Raw genomic sequence first — 23089 nt, 5'->3', positions numbered from 1 at the left:
TCAAAATCTTTCCATGCAGCCTCACTGGTCAAAACAGCAAAATGGGACCAGCATATTAAGAATCTCAATGTAGATTGCAGACAAGGTTAAAAAAGGCTGTAGTAAAAAGGCTACAGAAAGGGAGGCATTTGTTTGAGAAATAGATCTCTGGAACAGGTGTATTCTTTAAAAATATGGACAAGAGTTTAAATGCCATTTTGAATCAAAGCTAAGGAGTTGTGAATCAAAGCAGGGAGATGATGTGTACAAACTGAGACTGGATACATGAGAATGTTCACAGAAGCCTATGATTACATTATTTACTTCTGCTCTTGAATAAACATTTATTTCCAGCCCTGCTAAAGTAGATATATGGGTTTGCTCATTTTCTTGTTACCATGTATGGTAAGCTGTTCAATACACTTCCTATAAACTGAGGTACACTTTCAAATATGATTCATAAACCAACTTACTACTCTTAGATTTATTCTATGAAAAGAACATGTGGGTTCATACTAAACAGGTCTACAGTGTGAGTGAACAGGAAGTAACATTTGTGAATATTTATCTGTTATCAGGCCCAGTGTTCCTGTCTCCAAACAAGAGGCTATGATCACTGACTAATTAAAAATAGAAAAATAATTACTTTATTTCTTTTATTGTTGCAAGTATCAATACAGCAACTGAAGCATTAAAAATATGGTAGGGGATATAGTCACAGTGGGAAAACCGCTTGCTGTTTAGTAGTTTATTTAAGAACAAAAAGTACACACATTACCTAGTCTTCCTTCTGATTAATCATTTACTGTGGATAAAAAACATTTATAAGCAATTAAAATTGAATTTGTAATGAAAAAAAATAATCATGTTCTACAGAATGAAGTAGGCAAAGGCTACTACAAAGAGATAATCACAAATGATATATTAGTGATAAAGTCCTCATGTTATCGCCCAGAAACCTTACCCGTACCTGCCAACATTGCAAACAAACTAAGATGGAAGTTTTTTAGTTTTGGGACTAATACACCAAAATTAATTGTACAATTTAAGCTGCTATTGACACTAATAAAATTATAACGGATGGGATGAAGCATGCTGACATCAAAACAAACCTCAGCTAGGTTTCTTCTTTCAGATGTCAGCTTCTGACTTTCCAGTGTTTAAAAATTTATTCTAAGTTTCTTTTTTTTTTTGTTAGAAACAGGTCTAGGAAGAAGGAAAATAAACAGCTGACTCTATTGATTTTCAGCCTGTGATAAAGGAAAGGTAGTTACTAAGGTTTTCAAATATTCTGAACGAATACAAAAAGGAAAATGTTGTTATATAACAACCTAGACAACAAGTATCTAGTGAGCAAGTAATGTACTTCAAAACAGATAAGTGGAAAATAAAATGGGAAATGTGCAAATTTCTCTGTACTCAGTCAAACAGGCTTTTCAACATCTTCATAGCCTGGCATCCAATCTATTTTTGTATGATCACATGTGAAACATTTCTAGATACAAATGGCTAGTTTAATTCTTATGACAAAGACCATTGCTCAGAAGAAAATAGCAAAAGAAACTAAAATCAACATGCTTATTTGGCTTTTCTGTTTAAATGATGGTAATAATTGTAATAATCACAAGCCCTGCAACTACAGCTACACAGCATCAGATGACAGCATCTTAATGTGTTCCTTTTAGCTCCTAAACATAGACGTTGGTCCTCACTGTTGCAGATTTATCCCCTAGTCTACAGCTGTTGGTGTTCAGGAACACTAATGTGTGTTTTAATGCTGTGGACTGGATAAGGTTTTATTTGAAGGGAAGCAGCACCATCTATTGCAACCTGATAGCTTAGCTCTAGATTATATAAAGAGCAGAGCTGCCCTGATCCGGGTCTTAAACTCCTTCTTGTACTTAGTTTTATAAGATTTTCCCCAGACCAGCTTCAAATAAGGTTATGTTCTTAGTTTGTATATAATAAGGTATGGGGGCAGGGGTATGTGGCATGTGTGCATATGTCTAATAAAAAGGTGAATTTAAGAGACATACCTCTTCACAAACGAATATAAAATAATAGTACAAGCCTAGTCCTGACTACCTGTTGCTTTTTAATGACTTGATTGGAGTTTTCATTTCTGAAGTGGGAAGATAGTCAAAAGAGTATGTTCTACCCAGGTGATATTCGCTCAAAATTTGCTTCCAGAAGCAGTGTTAATACAGGTGTGCAGGACAGTATGTTCTTCTAAGAATGGCAGTGCTATTGTCATCCATCTATACTTCTGGTTCTTCTCTTTTTCCAGACTGTCTACAAAGCCTGGCTCTGTTCCCAGTATTTTGAAGTCACACAGTTTCGCTGCAGCAACAGAATTCCTTGCAAGCAATACTGTTTGGAGGTTCAGACGAGGTGTCCCTTTATATTACCAGACAATGATGATGTCATCTATGGAGGACTATCAAGTTTCATCTGTACAGGTATAGTATAGAAATGCTAATTTCACCTGTTTTTGTAAGTCTAAATATGGAGGAGAGTGTGGATAATGTTCCTTCCATTAGTTCTGAGTGCCTGAAGGTATTCCTCATCATAAAGATTTGTCAGAGGTGCTAGGATGTGAGTCCAGATTTAGTAATGCACATTTATTCTACAGCTTGCCGCAGTCATTAACTTTACAAAACAAAATCACTAGACAAAATTTGTTCTGCTGGTTTTTTACGCTTAATAATTTGGTGAAGGATTTTTGTTGCTCTGTGTCATGCAGTAGTCAGAGAAAATAGGGTCTCTGTCATGCAATATTCAGAAACAAAAAGGCAAGTCCAGCTTTTAGTATATTCACCTTTGTTCACCTGCATTATTATGTCAAATAAATGAAGAATCTAAGGCATTGCATTCAAAACTGTGCAGCAGCTCTTGGAAGGTAAATGTCTAAGGAAAGGTCTTTCACTAGTGAAGAATTTTGAGAATCAGTTGTTTACCTGTGAAGAACTGCTCCTTTGGTCTGTTCTTGAGTCTTGTCACATTCTGTGAGTATTTTAATTTTAAAAGATATTCCTAATATAGGTCTATGCATTGATTGATAAAATAGTTTGGTTCCTCTTATATTCTGTTCTTCTTGAAAGACTATTCCAGAATGATCCAACCAGAGAGGACATGGTAAGCAAGAAATACTTTAGTTCATCTCAGATACCGCTGATACTTTTTTGAGGACTGGCTGGGAGTCATCCACACAAAATTTCAGCTTATAACATTGTTATCTGCAGATTTCTGGTGTCTAGGTTATCATCTGAGGATCTTGAAGATATTTAGGCAACTTACGCAGTAAAACAGTAAAAAGGCATTTGAACACTTAGATCATTTGACAGCCTTGTCCAAATACCTGAAATTAGATATCCTCCACCTTAAATTATGGCTGCACTGGTACTAAGTGAACTTGGTGTTAAATGAACTGCCCAATGTAAGTTACTTAAACCAGAGTAAAATATAAAATTCTGCAAATACTCTATACCATCTCAGAGGCAGGCATAATGTTTATGGCAAATCACTTCACCTAATACTCTGCATTATGATTGAGAGGGGTTCTGGTAGCAAGATATTTACTGTATTTTTCTAGAAGATTAAGCCTATTGCACACAATTAAGCAATATCCAGACATATGCAAAAGACAATATAATGAAATGTAAGATGAGTTACAGTTTAGTAGTCATCAATAAAGTAATGGTGCTTATCACTCCACTTCAATGCATTTCTTAAACATTAATAGCCTTCTAATATGCATGCAGAGTAAGCAGATGAGCATTATTTTCCGGTTTGAAATCAGGTAGTAAAGGTTGAAGTGACTTAGGACATTTTTATTTACAACATATATACAATTTATATGTGTGTTTATGTGTATGTATAGGCAATTGTGTGCACACTTAACACACACACAAGATGGCAAAGAACAAACAACAAAAAAAAATCTTAGTAATAATTTCAGAGAATCACATATCCACCTCTTCTCCAAGTCTAAATTAATTCCTAAAACACACAAAATGGATGACTTTGCAAAGATTACTGACAGTCAAGAGCTCTGAGTTTAGGATGAAAAGCAGATTTAGGGGAGGATTAAACTAATTTTACTGCAGATAATAGTAGTGTGGGTATCTACATATAAACTCTGTGACTAAGCTCTCACTAGAGTCACTGAAGATCTGGTGTAGCCAGTAGAGCTGAGAGCTATTTGATGCAGCCTAAATACACAGCTGGACACGATGAGCCGACTGGCTTTCTACACCCCACTAACAGTGCTGGCTCAATTTGCTGTAGCTGCTCTTAGTCACCAAGGCCTTATCGCAGACACTTAAAATCAGGATGACCTCAGCAGTTTGCTAATACTTTGTTCAACTTTGTGTCCACTTGAGTCAAGACCTTCAGCATTAGCAGAACAGAGATTGTGTACAAGGACTCATAGGAGTCATCATGCTGACACTGGGCAGTTGTGTGGAGGTGAAGATGCTGAGGAAAGCTGCAAGCCTGCAAATCAAACTTTGTCTGGAATACAGGCCCATTGCCACCCTCTTATTAATCAGTGACTCATTGTAAGAGCATTTTCTGACACTAAACCATGAGAAATTAGACTAATGCCTGCTGTGAGACTAAAGAATTACACTTCTCTGCAACTTAAAGAAAGCAGAATTGTTTCATGCAAAGAGGAGTGAGTTCAACAGCAGCCAAAATACCACAGCATAGCTTGTGACTTCACAGGCAACTTGAACTCCTTTTGCAGAAAAGCAACTGAAAGCAGGTTGCCCATGTCTTGAGGGACCCCTTCTCCCTCTGCACTTTCTATGACTTCTGTCTGGCAGACACGTTCTGGGATTTCTAGTTTTTGATCCTGCTTTTCCTGGGGTGGGTGAAATTCGTTGGTAAAAATCAGAATAGTCAAGTCAAAGATATTTCTATTTGATATTTAGGTGTTATAGTTGGTTGTCTGGTGTCTCCATTCGACACAAGTTCACTGTGAAGCTGGTCACCATTGAGCTCTGCTACAGAAAACACAGCAGGAGCAAACTTCATGTTCAGGGATTCCTCACAAATGGTATTTTGCCACAGCCCGTCACTCATTTAAATTGGGTTTGAGTACCTCTGCTGTTCCTGACTCCGATGATATCCCACAGACAGAAATGCTACAGGTCCTTTTTTTAAATTTTGACTTACATTTTCAGAGAAATCCAGCAGGAACTGAATTATTTTATTTTTCCCCCCATGAAACTAATGAAAGAGTAGCTGGCTAGCTAAGGAACACTGTTAATTATAAAATATTGTCTGGAGAAAAAAAAAAAAGTAGCTTCTCTGCTTATAGGGTGTTTTATTCCTCAGAAATGTCAAGAATCTGTGGATTCTGATTTTCTTTAATAATGTTTTAGAAGCAATATTTCTATAATAAGAGTTTCCTTTCCTCCTCTCCATGGTAACAGACTATTTCTTCTAAGGTCCAGTAGAGATTCAGGTTAATGGAAAGATAGAGGATTGATTTCTATAAAACATTTCAATATGCTGCAGAAAACAAGTAAAAGAAAAAGGTGTACTGGTGACAGCTGGTTTTATTTCATGTCATCCATATCATAGAGTGCAGGATGCCCATATCAACATTACATGCCATTTTCCAGTTGTAAGTAAATAAGGGGCTGGTGTGGCTTCATGTCACCAGCAGTGTTGGGAACTGTTGCAGTGGTACCGAGCTGCTGCCTTCCCTCACCACCACACTCCTGCTGAAATCAAGGGCATGGTGGCACCAGGGGACAGGGAACCCACATGCTTTTTTCTTTTTTTCTTTCAGGGCAGGATATTCTCAAGGTCAAAGTCTGTATAAAAGAAAAACAAAAACGAAAAGAAAAAAAAAAAAGAAAATATGTAGTTTAGAATATGTCCTGAAGGACTGGTATAATGGTAAGAAGTATTCTAGCTTGAGAATGTCTCACTTGATTACCTCTAATGAGAGCAGATAGCAGGAAAATAAGAGGGGATGCTACGTTAGTTGTGTATCACCAGAACTTGTCTTTTGTAGAAATGCATGTGAGAACGCAAGACAACTGCAGCGCAGAAGAAAGTACTTGGGAGATTAATCAGAACAATCAGAATCACAGTGTGATTCTGATTATGGAGACATGCAGTTAGCTAGAAAGAATATTGTGTTCCCCTCTCCCCACTTTATTCTAGGAAACAGGAGGAAAGAAGTTCTGGAACATACTGTTTTTCATATTCATTGAAACTGAATGGTTACTTTCAGTTTAGACCTTTGGAGGTTACATCCATATGATTAAAGTTTCCAGTGGTTTCATCTAATGTTACTTTCAGCAGCTGAGATGTCTAGAATGTTCCATGCAAAACAAAATGTTATTTAAGGGAGATAATAATAGTATTTAGGCATACATACACACAAACATGGCAAAGTACAATGAATGAGTCCCATGCAAAGTTCCACATCAAGATTTTTCGTTGTGATTCCTATGAAAACAGTCTGCATATTACTGGAGCTGTTTTCTTTTGTAGGCGTAGCCATCTTTTCCTTTTTTCCCAAGTGTGAATGGAAGATGTGAAAGATTTCTTTCACAGATGCTCTGGGAAGAGACTGCTAATACTTCACAACTGCTTTCCCATGCCTTCCAAAGTAATGTGGGCAAGCAACTGGCCTGGCAACTGGTCCAGACCATGAACTACTTCTGTTTGGCTTGCTGCCATCTCCCAAAGGAGACAGGGAGAGGATGCAGAGGACATAAATGTTTTCTTCACAGCCAAAACTATCCATTCAGGCCTCCAGTTGGCTCAACTGAGAAAACATGGGACATCAGTTTCCACCAATTGAGCAGCAGAGATGCCCAAAGACAGGACAGAAGAGATTACCTCTCCTCTACACACATGGCCCTTCCCTGAGGAGCCAGAATATGCCATCAACACCAACACTCCAGTTGTGTCCACATTAGCAACCTAGTTCAGGGGTGTACTTCTGAAGCAAATCTCCCATTCATACCCCTTGCTGTGTGACTTGAGCTGGGGAGAGTTCTTGGAGGATACAAACTGGGTTCCTCTGGATGAAACTAAACTAGGAGATGTGCTTCAGGTCCATACCTAACACAGCCCAACTGCTAGTGCACATCTGGTCTGCAGAATGAGACTAGAGCTAGAAACGTAAAAACCCCTCAAGTGCATTCAGGGGTGACAGGACCAAGTGTTTGATTATACACATCTCCTTTTCCCCAAAACTACTTGTTAAAACAGACATGGCCTATTCTAACTGCTGGGAGAACAGTCCGCAAACTGCCAAGTCTGGAGCAATTTAGAGGGCTCCCGGTGTTATTAAAGACATTCTTTCTATTGACCAAGACTTATGGTCCCTTTGTGCCTTGTGGCATAACAAGGCCATCACCCAGCAGCAAATATTAGGTAGGAAATCCCAACCACATGCTCACGTTCTTTACATGTACAATAGATGTTAGGGGATTTAACGGAGAACTTGAGTTTCTCTGTGAAGGAAAGGAAGGCTGTATAGTGAGCAACAATAAGGCAGAGATGTGTTGCATTATCTTCTTCCAAAACCAGCATGGCATGCTCTGGCATTTCCGAAGGACAGTGTCATCAGTCTGCTGCCACCAAGAGGTGAATAGAATTTGTCTGAGCTCCTGTGCTGAATAGACCTCTGATACTCTTAAATGATACTTTCAATGTAGAACAAGAAACAAAGGGGAGAGGTGAGAGTACAGGTGATTCAGGTGCTTCGAATCACATCTTTCCATTCAGTTCATATTAATTTAGGGTCCTAAATGCATGTGTTCCCATTAACATCTCAGTTGCTTGGAACACATGGTGTGAATATTCTCCCATACACCATTTTTCATCAAATATTGCTAACCTATGCTTATGTGATCTATGCAAAGTAGCCCTTCCTCAGAAATTCCTCCTCCTTTAGAGTATTCACCAGAAAGGAAACTGTCAGTCTTACTTCATTGCACACACTAATGTTTCTAAGGATGTAGTGAGAATTAGTACAGAGAATTTTCACCAAGGATTTCTTGACTACAAAAGGTCAACAAAACTATTGGCAACAATTCTTTTAACTGTAGCTACTTCTCAAGGGGCAGATGCGTGGCTGGGTTTCACCAGCATGTTTAGCTATAGAGTGTCTGTTTCAAAACAGATATCCTTATTTTAGTGCAATTTGAAAAAATTTGAGAAAATGTGATATCTAGAATGCATCACAATCTATTTTTTATTTGTAGAACAATTCAAGAAGACAAAATCTCTGAATTCAATCCACTTTATGTTGTTCTTGGCAAACTCCAAGGAATATATGTCCTAGATCCAAATTCTTACTCTAAAAATAACTCATAATAATGTGTTATTTCCCTCCTGCCTACATTTCTTAGTACATCCAAGATATCAAAATATTAAGCTAACACGCAGAGGAAGACAAATCCCATTTATGTTTGACAAGCATGGTTAATTCGTTACTAGCTATGCATCTGCTTACAAGGAAAATTTGACATGGTTTTGCAGCAGAATCTGCCAACTAAATAGCTCAACTTTTGGAGTTCAATGTACTTCTAGTCTTTAATATTGGGGCTTTCCCATGAATGAAGGCTTATCAACTGCAAATGTTCTCTTACAAAATCACCCCAGGCAATTAACTTGTTGATATCTCTGAACTTCCTATGGCAACATAGCATGTAGACAGGTATGACCCTTTCTTTTTCTATTATATCTAAATAGAAAATCCTTTTGATCAAAATTTGTACATAATAGAAACGAAACTAGAGACAGAGTGGGGAAAGCCAAATGATTGCCAGAAGGAAGTTATCCCACCCTTGTCTTGCATCTCAACATAACAGAGGTAAAAAGGTTCATTGTTTGCTTATTTTTCTGACTTGCAGCAGGTCAGTCAGTTTTACAGGGATAATGCTGATTTATATCAGCAGGAGGAAATTAGTACTGTATATATGTTAGGGAAAATAAATCCATACTTGGTGAAGAAACGCATACACTCAGGACAAAGTTCCAGAGGTGATTATCTGAAATAGTCACCAACATATAGTGGTAAAACAAAATTGAAATACATCAACCCAGATCTCATCCAACAACTGGAATGGAGTCTGAAATGGAAATTAGCCTTCTCAAAAGAGCTGAACAGCCTTATGCACCAGTTTAATAATAATCTATTTGACTAAATAATAATTTATTTATCTTTAAGCCTTCTTCTACATTTCATTTTATTACTTTTTATAAAATCAAGAGTATAAAATACATGTCTAAACAGCAGCATCATAATGTGTCACAGACACAGCAATTTAGAAATTGAGAGGACCATCTGGATAAGATCTAAGAGAGCTGGCTTCCATATCAGTTGTAAGCAAGCAGTGAAATCTAGTCATATAATATCTGATGTGTTCTCTTACCGTCTGCAGTTGGAAAATGATAATATTGAAATCTCAGAAATAAATCTTCAGAAAGAGAAATGTCATGCAGAGTGTTGGCATTCACTGATACAATGATGTCACTGCTGGATGGATCACTCTCGGCAGACATTATTTACTTTGTGCTTTACAATAAAATGGAGCATTTGAACCTTCTGGTATTAGCATACCAGTGGTATAAGCATACCACTTATCTGGTTTCTTCTTCTATTTCTGTGACTTTCCGAAACACTTATCTAACCACAACAACAAATATATCAACCAGACCAGTTTCCTTTGATGGTGACTGGAATATGCAGAATACTGTAAGTCCATAGCCATTTCTTTCTGTAGCAAAGAAAACAAGCAGCAGGCCAAACCAGACCAACTGCTACAGATACAGATCCAGCTAGAAATATGATGCATCCTACACAGTGCTGGGGTGAGATGTGGAAATGCAACTAACTCTTTTGCACACTGTATCCTGTGCAAAAGAAATCCAAGTGCTCAGGCAGTAACAACAGCATTATCTGAGTTAGCAGGTAATCTACCTGGTCAGCAGACTATGCATCCCCAGACAGTTGATGTGATTTTAATTTTTGTACAAGAACATCTTTGCGGTTTGCTGGTTTTCCCCAAAAGCTGCTTCTGCACAAAGTGAATACAATGCTTATGCTGTCATTCCTTTTTCTTTCAGTATGATTCAGCTGAGCAGGATACATGGGATTTATCTACAGTCATGTGTCTATTAACATAATCTCTAGTCAAATGAGTAGCCTTAATTCTTGCATCAGCATTAGTAACACACACTGCCTACAGCTATAGCTGCTGTGCTGATCATCAAAATGTTATCTGCATGTGAAAAAAGTATCCGGTTACAAAGCAAAGAGATAGCTTTTAAATTACCTTTGCGAGTGATAGTATATCTGTCTGGAGAGTGGTTTGATACAAAAAGCATCCTGGCAAATTCTAGACCCTTGATTAAGATCAGCGTCCAAGAACTTCAGTATGGACTAAGTTTTCTGCTGGTGAAATATAGATGAGTGCTGAGAAAAGTTGGGAAATGGAGATCCAGAGTGGAGAATTTTAAGTAAAAAGTGAAAAGCAAAGTAGGGTTTGAGCCAGTAACAGTTAGTAAGTTAATCTCAGAAATATAATTATTGACCATCCAAGTAAGACAGAGTAATGGTGTCTATGAACTGAACTACAAAGACAGAAGAGGAAAACAGAAGCCTTGATGGTTTGGTGGGTAAAGGTTTCCTTTCTATTCCTTAACCCAAACTCTGTGTCCATATAAAATATCTTCCTAAAAGAGCAAAATAGGATTTGTTTCCCCATGTTTTTTGTTTGGTGTTTTTTTTTTTTTTTTTTAAGGCTGATGTAGACATCTTTCCAGGGTTTCTGGTAAATCACAGGTTTGTAATCCTCTGACAGAGCAGACTGATTGGTTAGATCCAAGGGGCCAAAACAGATCCTCATGGCCACAAACAAGTATATGGTGAAGCACAATTGTGAAATTTTATTATTTTGGTACAAAAGCTCTCACTGAATTTATCTAAATGTTCCACAAATGTCATATTAATAGTCATTCTGTAGTTAATTATTAAATATGTAACTGCAAATTCAAAACCTAAATGCAATTGCTGAAATGCAACAAAGAGGAAATGTAATTTTGCATTAAGGAACAAGTTCAATACAGCTTTTAATGTGGAGTTGCCTTCAATTTATTTATAATTTAGTGAGTGCACATGAACTATTTAAATACCTTTTGATTGCCAACTTGTATATGTAGGTTTTGATTTAAAAGGTAGTCTGAGTTTTCCTATAACAAGCAGGAAATACTGTTTGAATAGTAAACAAGCTTCAGTGGGATCAAAGCATTAACCATTCTCTGTGTCCCTTCAATTACCACTAATAGTTTGAGCTACTGCAGTCACAAAACAGAGCATGTAGTTACCTGCTTTGGGAGGCACTTTCTGTATGTTACCATGTTTAAAAGCACACACTGATGCACACAAACCAAAGGATAGCTCTCAGAAAATATGCCATTAACAATAAGATTTTTTTATCATACCTGCAATAAACAACTGTCTACAAGTTCCAAAATACAAAAAAAAATTCTTAAAAAACATGCAGTACATTCGATGATGATCTGAGGGAGAATAAACAGTTTTCAAGCATTAGTACACTGCCTTAAGTATCTGAATGCATAGATGCAAAACTGGCCTGATTTCCTACTGAGTAAACCTTGACTTTATAGAAAATTAAACAATATGCTCTAATTCCTGTAGCTTAAAAAAACTTGTTTTAATCCAAAAATGGATGCAACTTTACTTAGACTCATGAATAGTAGACTGTTGTGTCAGCTGTGTAAAAAAGTGCCAGTCTAGATTTAATCTGCATTTTAACATGCTCAGAATACCTAATGCACTTTTTGTTTAGCTGCAGATCAATATTATGGAGGTAGGAAGGAAAGAGTTCAGTTTTGTCTTATTTTAAGGTGTGCTGCTACTCTTTACAGGTTATTCACAAATGACAGGCAGTCTGGTCCCTGAACATAAGTTATGTTGCGCCTAAACTTGTAGGCATTGCTTTTTGAAAGTAATACCATTGCTATGATAGTTTAGACAAAATGTAATTCTTGTTCCAAGAAGCAAAGTTAATCTATAAATTATAGAAATTATGTAGTTGCTTTCAAAACCTTAATCTGAATATTCTAACACAGAGAGTTTTGTTTTGTTTTGTTTTCTAGTAAAACTTAGCTCTATCGTAGCACAATTATTTACTGCAAAATTTATTCCAAGATCAGTTTAAATGGTAAAAAGGTATTTGTCGATTATGTTAAATATTATTTCATTTGATCATTAGCTAAATCAGCTAAATTAGTCTCTTTTATCAGAAAAGAAGATACGTGAGAAGTAAACAGAACACTCTGGTTACTTTACTCCCCTATATAGCAATGTAGACAGTACTGACAATATACAAAAATACAGTTGTGTCTTTTGGAAAAGACAGAGTTCTTCTAACTGTTCAAAAATTCATAATCAGATCAGGATGAGTAACTCAGTAAAGTCCTAAAAGCAGAAATAGCCTAGATGTATAGTCAGAAACATCAAGAGACCCAATTATTGTATGGCACGGAAAGATTATTCTCAACTCTGGGATATGCCAAAGAGAACATTCCAGCTGAAAGAACTCATCTGAGGTAGGGTAAACAAGTAGGCACTGAACACCTCTATTTGGAAGCTGTTCCTGTGAAGCTGTTGGACCTCTACTGGTTTGACAATATTTTCAATACTGTCAGTGTATCTATTACTTCTTGTTTAATGCCTATCTTTTCATGGGCAGTGACATTACTGGTACACACTTGCATGGAAATGTCCAGTTTGATTAGTTGTTACTTCATCATCAGTTGTTACTTCCCCAAAAGGAAGAATTCAAATATCGACGTTATTCAAACATCAATATTTACTTTTTAATGCCATTTCTTAGCACAACCATGCTCAGTGTCACACTTGTATTGAATGATCTTTTGATGTTACTTCCTGTTAGATGACACATATCCCTTCAAAAGCTCTAACTGTTCAAAATGCATGTGTTTTGAGGGCCCCAGGCTAATCCAAAGATGTGGATTTGATAGCTTAGGCTAAACTATCAACTGTTTCTTTGACCTACCAACTTCTACCAGTCATTTTGTGGGTGGTGTTTAATTTTCTTGTGTTTACCCTACAGGGCTCTATGAAAACTATCCAACCAATGCAGAACCAGAATGCTGTGATGTCAGATGGGGACTATTATCAGATCATCAATCCAAAGGGACTATAAAAACAAGTGGCTCAGCAACGTGTCACAGGACGTCACTCACAGTTTCATCAGCATCCAGACTGTGTAACAGCAGACTTAAACTGTGCGTTCTTGTATTAATTCTCTTACATACAGTACTTACAGTCTCAGCAGCACAGAACTCAACAGGACTGGGCTTTGGAGTCATAACAACTTTGGAAGATAATTCAACCAATGAGGAATAAAAGAAAGGATTCATCTTATATGATAGAAACACAACAGGCCCAAATGACTACAGTCAAAAATAGCAACGACTGAGAGCTTTACCCTCAGATCTCTCCTTGAATGACCTTTTGGGTAAAATGAAAAGAATGGGCCACTACCCAAACAACAAGGACACATGAACACAGCTTTTTATTGACTAAAAGGCTGTATGGTGACTTAACTTTCTCACACCATTTTATACACTGTGTTTTAATGTTTGGAGTTTCCTTTTTGTTTGTTTTTTGCACTTGTTAATACAGGATTTTATTTTTGGGACGGTTTCTCAAAGCTAAATTAAGTCTTTTCTCTGTCAATATATTTCTAGTCATTGTGTGTGTTCATCTGATAGTTCTGTCTTTTACGTCCTGTCAGTTTCTATTAGAGGAATGACTGCTATGATTCCATGACATAGCAAAAAAAAAAAAAAAAAAAAAAAAAAAGGCAAAACAAAACAACAACAAAAAATCAACAAAAAAGAGAAAAAATAAAAAACATACAAAAAGAGCAACAAAATTTAAAGAAAAAAAAAAAAGCAACCACAAAAAAATCCCAAATAAACCTAACTGTCCTCTTACCCATGGGAACCATTCATCTCCTTTCCCCTCCCATCTCCCATCGCAGACAACGTACATTTGCTTCTGTCTGTGTAATCACAATGAATGGGTGCACATTTCCAGTGTGCCTCTGCCACTGTTGCACAAACCAGTTGACTGAGCAAACCCAAAAGGAGCATGAAGGGGGTTCCTTTTAGCTGAACAAACAAGTGCTCTCCTTACAAGGTGGGATCGGACAGTTGAAAAATGTAAAGAAATACATAACAAACTGTTGCTCCAATACCCATTTTGAAGAAGTCCAGTCCTTTCTCACTGGTCAGTTGAACAGGAGCAGCCTTTTTTAGATATGCTATGTAAAACCAGTTATGCTCAGCAAGTCGAGTAGTCGGGAAGCCTTCATATTGGAGGTGAAGGATTGACATTCATTGTGAATTACGTTTTGAGTTCTCCTGCTGTCCCATAACCAGCAGCTTTCCATAAGAAATGGGAGCAAAGAGCTTCTAAAATCCAAGTCTTTTTGTCTCAACAAAATTACACTAGAAGCCTTTGAACATCTATAATACAAAGTATCGCTTTGGTTTTTATTCCATTGTCTTTCTAGTATCTATGCGTTGTTGAAAGTTACTCTAGTTATTAAGGGTGCACAAGAATGTGTTAGCACAGATAAAGAAACTATTTTGTTTTAAATATATAGGACAACAGTTTTCATAAATGTGCAATAAAAACAGTAAAGATATACTAGGATATGAGTAGTCAAGAGAAAAGATTGTAATCTGATTGCTGATATTTCACTGTTTGGGGTGGTTTTTAATTTGTTTATTTTTGCGGGAACATTTCACCTGCTGAGTGTATGAGAATTTGCTTTTTAAAAAGGCTTTTTAGAGTTTACAGTAGAATCAATGGAAGGAAAAGTTAATAAGGGCTGTTTTTAAAAACTTTACATTCCTTCCTATTCTCTAACTACACTTGGGAAGTGCACTTTAGAGATGTTTGCTGTGTAGCTGGGAGATGAAGGAAAACTATAGGAAATGTTCTCTTAGGAAATAAAATATAGTTACCTACTTTCTAGCTATGAAATACCCCTTGATAAATATTAATGTTGTAAGAACATTTAATCACTGGTGCATAATGTGTTTTTGTATATACTTCATGGTCTGTTAAATTCTGGAGAAAAAAACAAAGAGGAGATAACCATACTGCTTAAGCAGTTCAAGACGCACATGTTAAGCTGCAAAAGCTCAAATATTTTGCAAGACTATTTGTTTTGATAGTGTTTTACTACAACCTGGACTAAGGACCCTAAAATGATCTGTGCAAATATGACAACAACAAAAAGCACCAGCTAATGCAAAATTCTTCAGCACTGGTTTGTTTCTATAATTCCTCCCTTCCCTTCCTTGCACATGCTATATTCTGTTCAATAAAACATGGTGCTTTTTAGTTATTTTACTTTCTGTTAGAGGCACATGTATTAATTATATTGCATTGATGCAAAAAGGGGAAAATGTAGAAATGCAAATGAAAAAGCCTTAATTAATGGTAGAATGTAGACTTTTGAAAGGACAAAGATATTATTGAGAAATGATGGAGCAATAACTGGGCAGCGCTCTGGTACTGTACAACAGCTGATGAGTCACACTACTGAGAAAGCTCTTACTAGGTGAGCTCTTGTTCAACTGACCTCTTAATTCTAGTAAGTGTACGCGGTCAGTAAACAGTTTGTTATAACCTTTATCTACCTCTGCTGTGCAAAGGTCATCCAACATCCATTTCTGTGACGTTCCTCATAGTTTTTTGTTCACAGCATTACTCACTGTCATCTATTTTTACACTGTACCAATACAGTAGCAAGTCTGGTTCATCCCAATTGAATTGGCACATGAAGAAGAGTTATTATTTCTGTTTTGCCTCATGGTGAATTAATGTAGAGAGCTATCTTTAAGATATTTTCTTTCTTCTCTCCCACTCTTCTTCATCCTTCATCCCTTATTTTTCTATAAAAATGTTTTCTAGTGGTGTCAGTGAAAAATATGAGTGCTTCACTGCTTGTCTACACTCAGTCACGTGTCATACAATGTGAGAGAGACAAGAGGAAAAACAGTGACAACAACATCACATGCATAAAGTAGCCAAATTAAACTGGGTCAAAAGGAAGCAGAAAGCAGATACAGACTTTTAATTATTACACAAGTACCGGATGTAATAAATTCCTCCCCCTCTCTCCACCTGGAGTCAGTGCCTGCAGTTCAATGGTCTGCGGATTTTCTCTATCATCTTTTTGAGGTTTATTTCTCTAATTTTTGAAACAAAGAGTCATGTTGCAGAGGTGACTACTGCTGGGGTGTCTGTTGCCATTTTCACTCCAGCAGTGTGGCATGCAGCTTCTCTTGGTGGCACCTGGGACATCAGGAGTATAAAAAGACTCTTCTATGAAGTTAAGCAACCCGTAATCATGTATGATGCAAAATTCCATTCCATTCATTCCTCATTCGTAATAGTTTTCCTGGCACAAAGTTAAGCATGCTAGATATTGTGCACATATAATTTTTTTTTCCAGAATAAATTTGCATCTTGCCGCTGCTATAACTGCCATCTTGTTCCATTTCTCCTTGTACTGTATGCCTAATACATACATGATAAAGAACTGGCTTAACAAAGAAATAATAGTAAAATATTTCTGCAAATTACTGATGAGAAGAAAAAACAGAATAATATTTATTTTATGATCTTATGGAAGAGAGAAATTTCCCATGTCTTTTATTGTCTTATTTCTGCAATAGGGAAAATCCAGATTTTGTGCAATATGTTAATACTGCTAAGCCAAATGTCATATAACATAACCAGAGCTATATGTTATTCCTTGCTGCACTTGCATTCGGTAATACATTATATGGACGCTTTTCTTTCATTAAAGAGACAATATCTTTTTTTTTTTTTTTTCAGTATAACAGGTGAAGGCTGTCCTTCTGCACACCATAATTTAAAGACAAAAAACAAAAAAAAAAAACAAAAAAACTTCAGAATGAAGTTTTAGTTCTATAAGTGATGAAACAAAGCCATCAGCTGCCAAAGAATCTGTGGAAAAATAGATAAAAACCAAACACAGACTTTCAAGAAATTCCTTCTTGAGGGTTAAAAATAATGTTATTCTAAGTGATTAAAGGATAAAGAATGAGAGCTGCATTTCAAACAGCAGAGATGGCAGGTTTCGTCCAGTGCGTGATGTGGCTCTCAGCTTATATGCTTATACACTTTGATTAAAAAGTGGGAGACAAGGACATTGTCTTCTGCTCTCTCTGTTATGATAATGAGTGTCCTTTTTGTTGCCTCTCTGCACAGAAGATACCTGCTTACTGTGGGAGCTGAAGACAAATTTAGACAGTGAAACTTGTCTTAAGTTACTATCCAAAGCACAAGCAAAACTTGTTTGTGAAGTAGAGGTAGCTTTAAGGAAGCTTTAAGATGTCTGGTCCTTGCTGCAGCTTTCACTGTCTATCTCCAGTGCCACAGCCCCACGATGAGCTTCCAGCTGGGCTCCAAGTCATGCTGAATTCAGTGGGGCTCAGTACAGGTACAGGCACACACCCAGGAAAAGTTTGCTGTAGCACATAGATCTCAATTTGTTGTCCCATAGTCTTCATTCATGAATTGTTTGTGGGAGTAGTGCATCAACAGAGGATCACTGGGTTTGGCCCTACTCAAATGAAACTTAACAGGGCAATGGCATATTAATGGTGAATGGTTCAGTTTTATTATTGTTGTCTACTGTCATATTAGTTTGGTGAAGAAGTGGTTTCAAATATTAGCTAGGAACATGGATAACTAACAGAAATCTTGTCATTGCAGAGATGAAACTAAATAGCCTTTCTGAGGTAAAAAGAGACTGTTTTCTGTCAGAAGCTGTCAGGAAACAGCAGCGTTTTAGAAAAGCTTGGGAAAATAATATGTTTAGTTCTGAATAGGATAGCTCTCATTAAAACTAGATTTTTGGATGGCAAATAGGACTGGAGCTCACATCATCTAAATTGAGGGATTTAGTTTGCCAACATGTTCTGCAATAACTTTGAGCAATCATGTTTACAGAACACCTCTAAGTTTTCCGGTATTTTCCAGTATTTTTTCAAATGTTAACAAGCCTGATCTCTCTCTGGAGGGGGAAGAAGGAAGAGAGAACTGCTGAGTGATGATACTGAAAACAACAAAAACAAAGACCCAGACCTGGGCCAACTTGGAAATCTGTCTGAGAAACAAGCTATACTTCTTCGAAACAGAACAGAAATGCAAAAAAAAAAAAAAAAAAACCACGCTTACGTAGGTGTAGGTCTATATAGAAATAGTTCTATTTTAAAAGAGACACAAATATATACTCTCCACAATTGTTACAAATACTGTAGAGTAAAAATGCCAAAGGATAAGACCTATAAAATAAATAGGGCAAAATTACTGTATTTATATTCCTTGCTATGGAGTGTCAATTTCCAGGTAAAATTTCAGCAGCAGAAATATATTTTGTAATAAGAAAAGTAAAAAATTTTGAGGGAAGGGGTGTATTTTGTTGCTCATTCCACCATCCTTTCTCCTATTAACTTAGTTATTATTCTTCTGGACTTCTCATTCAAATCCTTGACTTTTGCAGAAAGTTCCCAGCACAGACCCCATCCCAGCAGCTCCAGTGGCTGTCAGTAGTGCAGGAGGTCTCAGTCATGGGTCCTAAAGGAGAATCTCTGTTTAAAGTGCTGACTGTGCTTCCACACTTCAGTCCAATTTCTAGACATTCTCCTAATGCTACATTCACCTCTTAAACATACACAAAGTGACTCAGTTTCCTCTTCTTGCCCTGAGCTTGGCCTGCTCAGACCTTCAGGCTCAGTCAGGCCCCATTACAAAGGTCAGAGGAACCACTAGTGTGGTTTAGATGGAATACATGCACTGAACTCCCCACAAGACTGAAACAGGATTAAAATGACAGTCATGCTTTGTAACCAGCCCTCTGAGTAAGGGTAAAGATTTTACCAGCTGTGCATATCTTCAAATCCTTTTGCTATTCTCACACAGAGGATTGTCTCAGCAGAAAAGACAAGAGATTTGACCAGGAATCACTGTCAAATCTCTCTGTGGCAGGTCAGACATCACCTCTCCCAGGTGCTCACCCAGATGATTTTGCCAGGATTTAGTGTCCCAGAGTAGGATAAGCAGAAGAGAAGACGTGATGTCCCACACCAGTGCAAAATGAGTGGCATCTGGGTGATGACCAGATTGCTGACTAGGACATCTCTAACACAGGCGCACAGACCTTTCCATTGAGTCTTTAGCATTGGGAGAAATTAAAGAAAGGAGAGGGATACTTTCTGTGAGAGGGATGAAGCAGGTGGTAGAGGAAAATGTCTTCATCCACTGCTGCAAGATTTATTTGAATGTATATTCAGTCAGGACAACACTGAGCATTGCAGCACCACACTTTTATGTATCTTATAAGTGGCAAATACACACCTCTGAATTAAGCTGGATGAAGAGTGATACAGAATAAGAGTTGGCGATATAAAAAGAGAATCTAGTGAGGAAGGTGCCACCTGAGCCAGTGATCTACACTGAACAGCATAATCTTATTTTAGCCTTCCCCTTTCAGACTTGTTCTCTGAGCATCCAGGAAGTACCTGTCTCAATCAGGGATTCACGTTTCTGAATTTTTTTACTGGGCTTAGGCTCCTACTCTGGCTTTTTAGCATGAAATGCAGCTGGAGAATGAAGTGATAACCCTTTACCAGCTAGAATGCAGTTGACTGAGTTTCCTGTGAAGGCACATCAGTCCTCTCTCTAATCAGCAGGTTATTCTTTACTGAACAGGAGAAGAAGGTATTTTTATCTGTTTCTTTTCAGGTGTTGCTCCATTGGACACAAATTAATGAACTATTAATTGACCTAGCAAAAATATGCAAGGTGTGGTTACTGAGCACATGGGAGAGAGATGCTCTTTTCCTCCTCTGAGGCATGTTTACAGATAATATATTAAGCAGTCAATAAGCTGGTGTCATTACATAATTTTGACAGCATTTATTAAAATTGGCACAGGGAATACGGTATTTCTACCAAGTCTGCTTAGTTCTAATTATTTCATTTGATGGTGAAGAGCACCTAGCACTTTACAGGACCAAGTTCCTATGTGGTAGTGGTACTAATCAACTTTCTAGGAAAAATCTGAAAAGAAAGCAGACCAGCTACATCCACTGGAAAATATCAGGCCTGTGAACAATTGGAAAAATAGTCAGTAGCATTTGTGGGCTTTGGAGAAGACCAGCAAAATCAAAGAAGAAAAAAATTGTCCGTCCTTTCTTCCATTCCTTCCTTCCCTCCACCTTTTGCTTTCTCTGACAGCCACTGGTCTGACTTAGGACATATTTTTGCCTTAGAAACCCTCTGAAAAATTAAATGTAAAACTCTCCTACTTTATTTTTGCTATACATGCAGAAAAAAAAATAAAAAAAAGAAAGAAAAAATATTTATTTTTTCACTCACAGAGAGATGTTCTCCCATCTGTTTCCTATCCATCGCTAGTCCACAGGTCCACTGAATTCAATGGGACTCATGCTTTTCATTTAGATGGAACAAGGGTAAATGCCATGGATCAAAACCTGCTAGTTTTAACGCAAATCCTTCCACTGACTTCAGGGAGGATTTGGAAAGCCCAAGGTCCCTTTGAGCACATATAAACTCACATGGATAAGATAAATAAGCATGTGAACGGTTGAAAGATTGAAATGTTCCAAAGGTTTGTCCAAGTGGTTTTTCAAATAATTAGCTGCAGCTCTATGCAAAAGTCATGATGAGCCAAAGCTTTGAGCTTTGATTTGATAGACCTTCCTTTTTCTGAAATCTAACATGCTTCTTTCAGGGTTTGAATATGCAAAAACTTACACAGGATTATAAATACAAGAAGAAATATTGAAAATTTGACAATATTTTCACTCCTACAAGTGAAAATTAAATTCTGATAATTTCATTTATTTATTATTAACCCTTAATGACTATTTCTGTAGTTCTTCAGATGCTACTTCATTTCATTTGTTTGTTTTCCTTTGTTTTGTTCAAAACTAGATTTTTTGCCTTTTAAAGATTCTTATTGAACTATGCAGCTACAAATTACATGCTTATGTTAACAGATTTGCAATTAAAATTATTCTAGTCTTCTGTTATTCCCAAATTGTATGAACAGAAAGCTCATGTTAAAAGCAAATTTAATTAACTGTGTTTAATCTTGTTTCCTTCTCATTTTCCTTTTTTTTTTTTTGCTTGTTGTTTGTTTTTTTGTCTTTTTCTTTCTTCAGAGTTAAGGACTGGATTTTATTTGAAACGGGCTAAACTGGCATCAGTGTTTTTTAACTATATGGAATGTCCTATGATTCTTAGCATTGAAAAGAGGGCTACGTGGTCCTGTCAGAAAAAAAAAAAAAAAAAGCAAGCTGTAAATTGTAATAATATATTAAATATTGTATTATTATAGCAACTTTAGTTAAGCAACTAATACTATCTTTAATTTTTTACAGAGAACTTTGATGAAATAATTTATTACAATGACTCACAGAAAAACTTGTTTTCAAAATGACAGCAGAAACTGTTGAAGATTGTGAAAACATACTAAAAATAATGCTCTACTAAGAATAAATTTAAAGATGCAAACAGTGAGTCTGACTTTTTGGGTACTAGCGATTTGTGAATGAAATTAAACCCAAGGTGCTGGGAGGGTATAATGATTTTAAATAATGATTAAATTTAAACAGTTTTCCTTTTTCGTCAAAGGAAAAACAAACAAACAAAGGAAAAAAAAATAAAAGGAAAAAACTCATGTTCTGACCTGGACTGCAGCTACATATTTCATAAACTACCTCTAAAAAAAAGGAAAATGGAGGTAATTTGCAACTGGTTTTCCAGACTGTACTGTATAACATAGCATTAGTATTTTACAGCTATTTATCCCAGATATCTTACAAAGGGAATAAAATTAGAAGAAATTAAAAAATAATACCACCAATAGAAAAACATTTAATTTTTAGATCATGTGTATGTCAGATTTCAATACTGTGAGATCTACAAAAATACATGTTCATTTATTAGCTATGAGATATTCAATAGTTTACAACAAGGATCTGAATTAATCTTTGGTGCTAAATATTTGTCTGTCTGGTCGCACAAGCATTGGTTATTCTTAAAAGAGTTTGATAATGAAACAACAGTTCGAAGAGGTAAGTACAGAGATCTTTACAAGTCAGACTTCAAATGTTTTAGGAACTATTTTTGGTGACAGTAAATGATGGTAACACATCTGTGGAAATCAACGCTGACCCTCCTGATAGGATGAGTCAAAATACGGTGAAGCAGGCATAAGGTACTTCGGCAAACAACAGGTGAAAACAAAAACTTTTTTGTAACAATCTGAGCTGTAAATATGGTGAGGAAATAAGCCAAAAGTCCTGCTGTTTCCTCGCAGCCCTGTTATCTGCCTGAGATCTCTACTCACACCTTCACAGCCACCAGCCTTTTTGACCTAACCATCTGCTCACACAGGTACGTGCATGCAATGGGTGAATGAAGTCCACCACCACTTGTATATTTCAAAATACAGATTAATTGCAAATGCTTTTTGCATATCAGAATGGTTTGAAGCCAGATCGTCCCTGCCATGAGTAGCTTCAGACATTATGAATAAGAGTAATTTCACTGACTCAGTAGAATAAAAACAGTGGACGGGCAATGCCACTTTGTCATTAAGCTTCCTAGGAGGAAATACGAGGCCTCAACTTCATTCCAGACCTCTGGTCAAATTCTTCCAAACTGCAACAAGATGAAGGTTTTACTTACGTATGCAACATGATCGGGCATAAAGTAAGTGCCAGTTAAGTGTGGTTCCTATTTTAAGAAAACCATTTGGAACACAGAATGAACTATTTTCTCTGACTCACCATTATTGACGTGGGGGTAAGAATGAAACACAATATGGGTAAACCAAAATAAAACTCATTAAGCTTTTGATATATATGTAATGCTATTCCAAGAACCCTATCTTTCTTTTTTTCTTTATAACATGTTTTCCATCATTTTTAGTTTAAA

The 23089-nt window shown here is 36.7% G+C and overlaps 1 protein-coding gene across 1 annotated transcript in view; it reads left to right on the top strand.

Moving 5' to 3' along the window:
- The window catches only part of NALF1 (NALCN channel auxiliary factor 1), a 472983-nt gene extending 459186 nt beyond the window's left edge, over positions 1-13797 (top strand). The window contains exons 2-3 of the mRNA XM_065829670.2: positions 2267-2438; positions 13119-13797. Coding sequence (XP_065685742.1) covers positions 2267-2438; positions 13119-13414 — 468 coding nt within the window. The 3' untranslated portion in view covers positions 13415-13797. The remainder of the gene's footprint in view (positions 1-2266; positions 2439-13118) is intronic.
- The last annotated feature ends 9292 nt before the right edge of the window (positions 13798-23089 follow it).

The sequence above is a fragment of the Patagioenas fasciata genome, chromosome 1, assembly GCF_037038585.1.
Source record: "Patagioenas fasciata isolate bPatFas1 chromosome 1, bPatFas1.hap1, whole genome shotgun sequence".
Lineage (NCBI taxonomy): Eukaryota > Metazoa > Chordata > Aves > Columbiformes > Columbidae > Patagioenas > Patagioenas fasciata.
The sequence above is the reverse complement of the archived record's forward strand: the minus strand, read 5'-3'. Positions and strand labels throughout refer to the sequence as shown.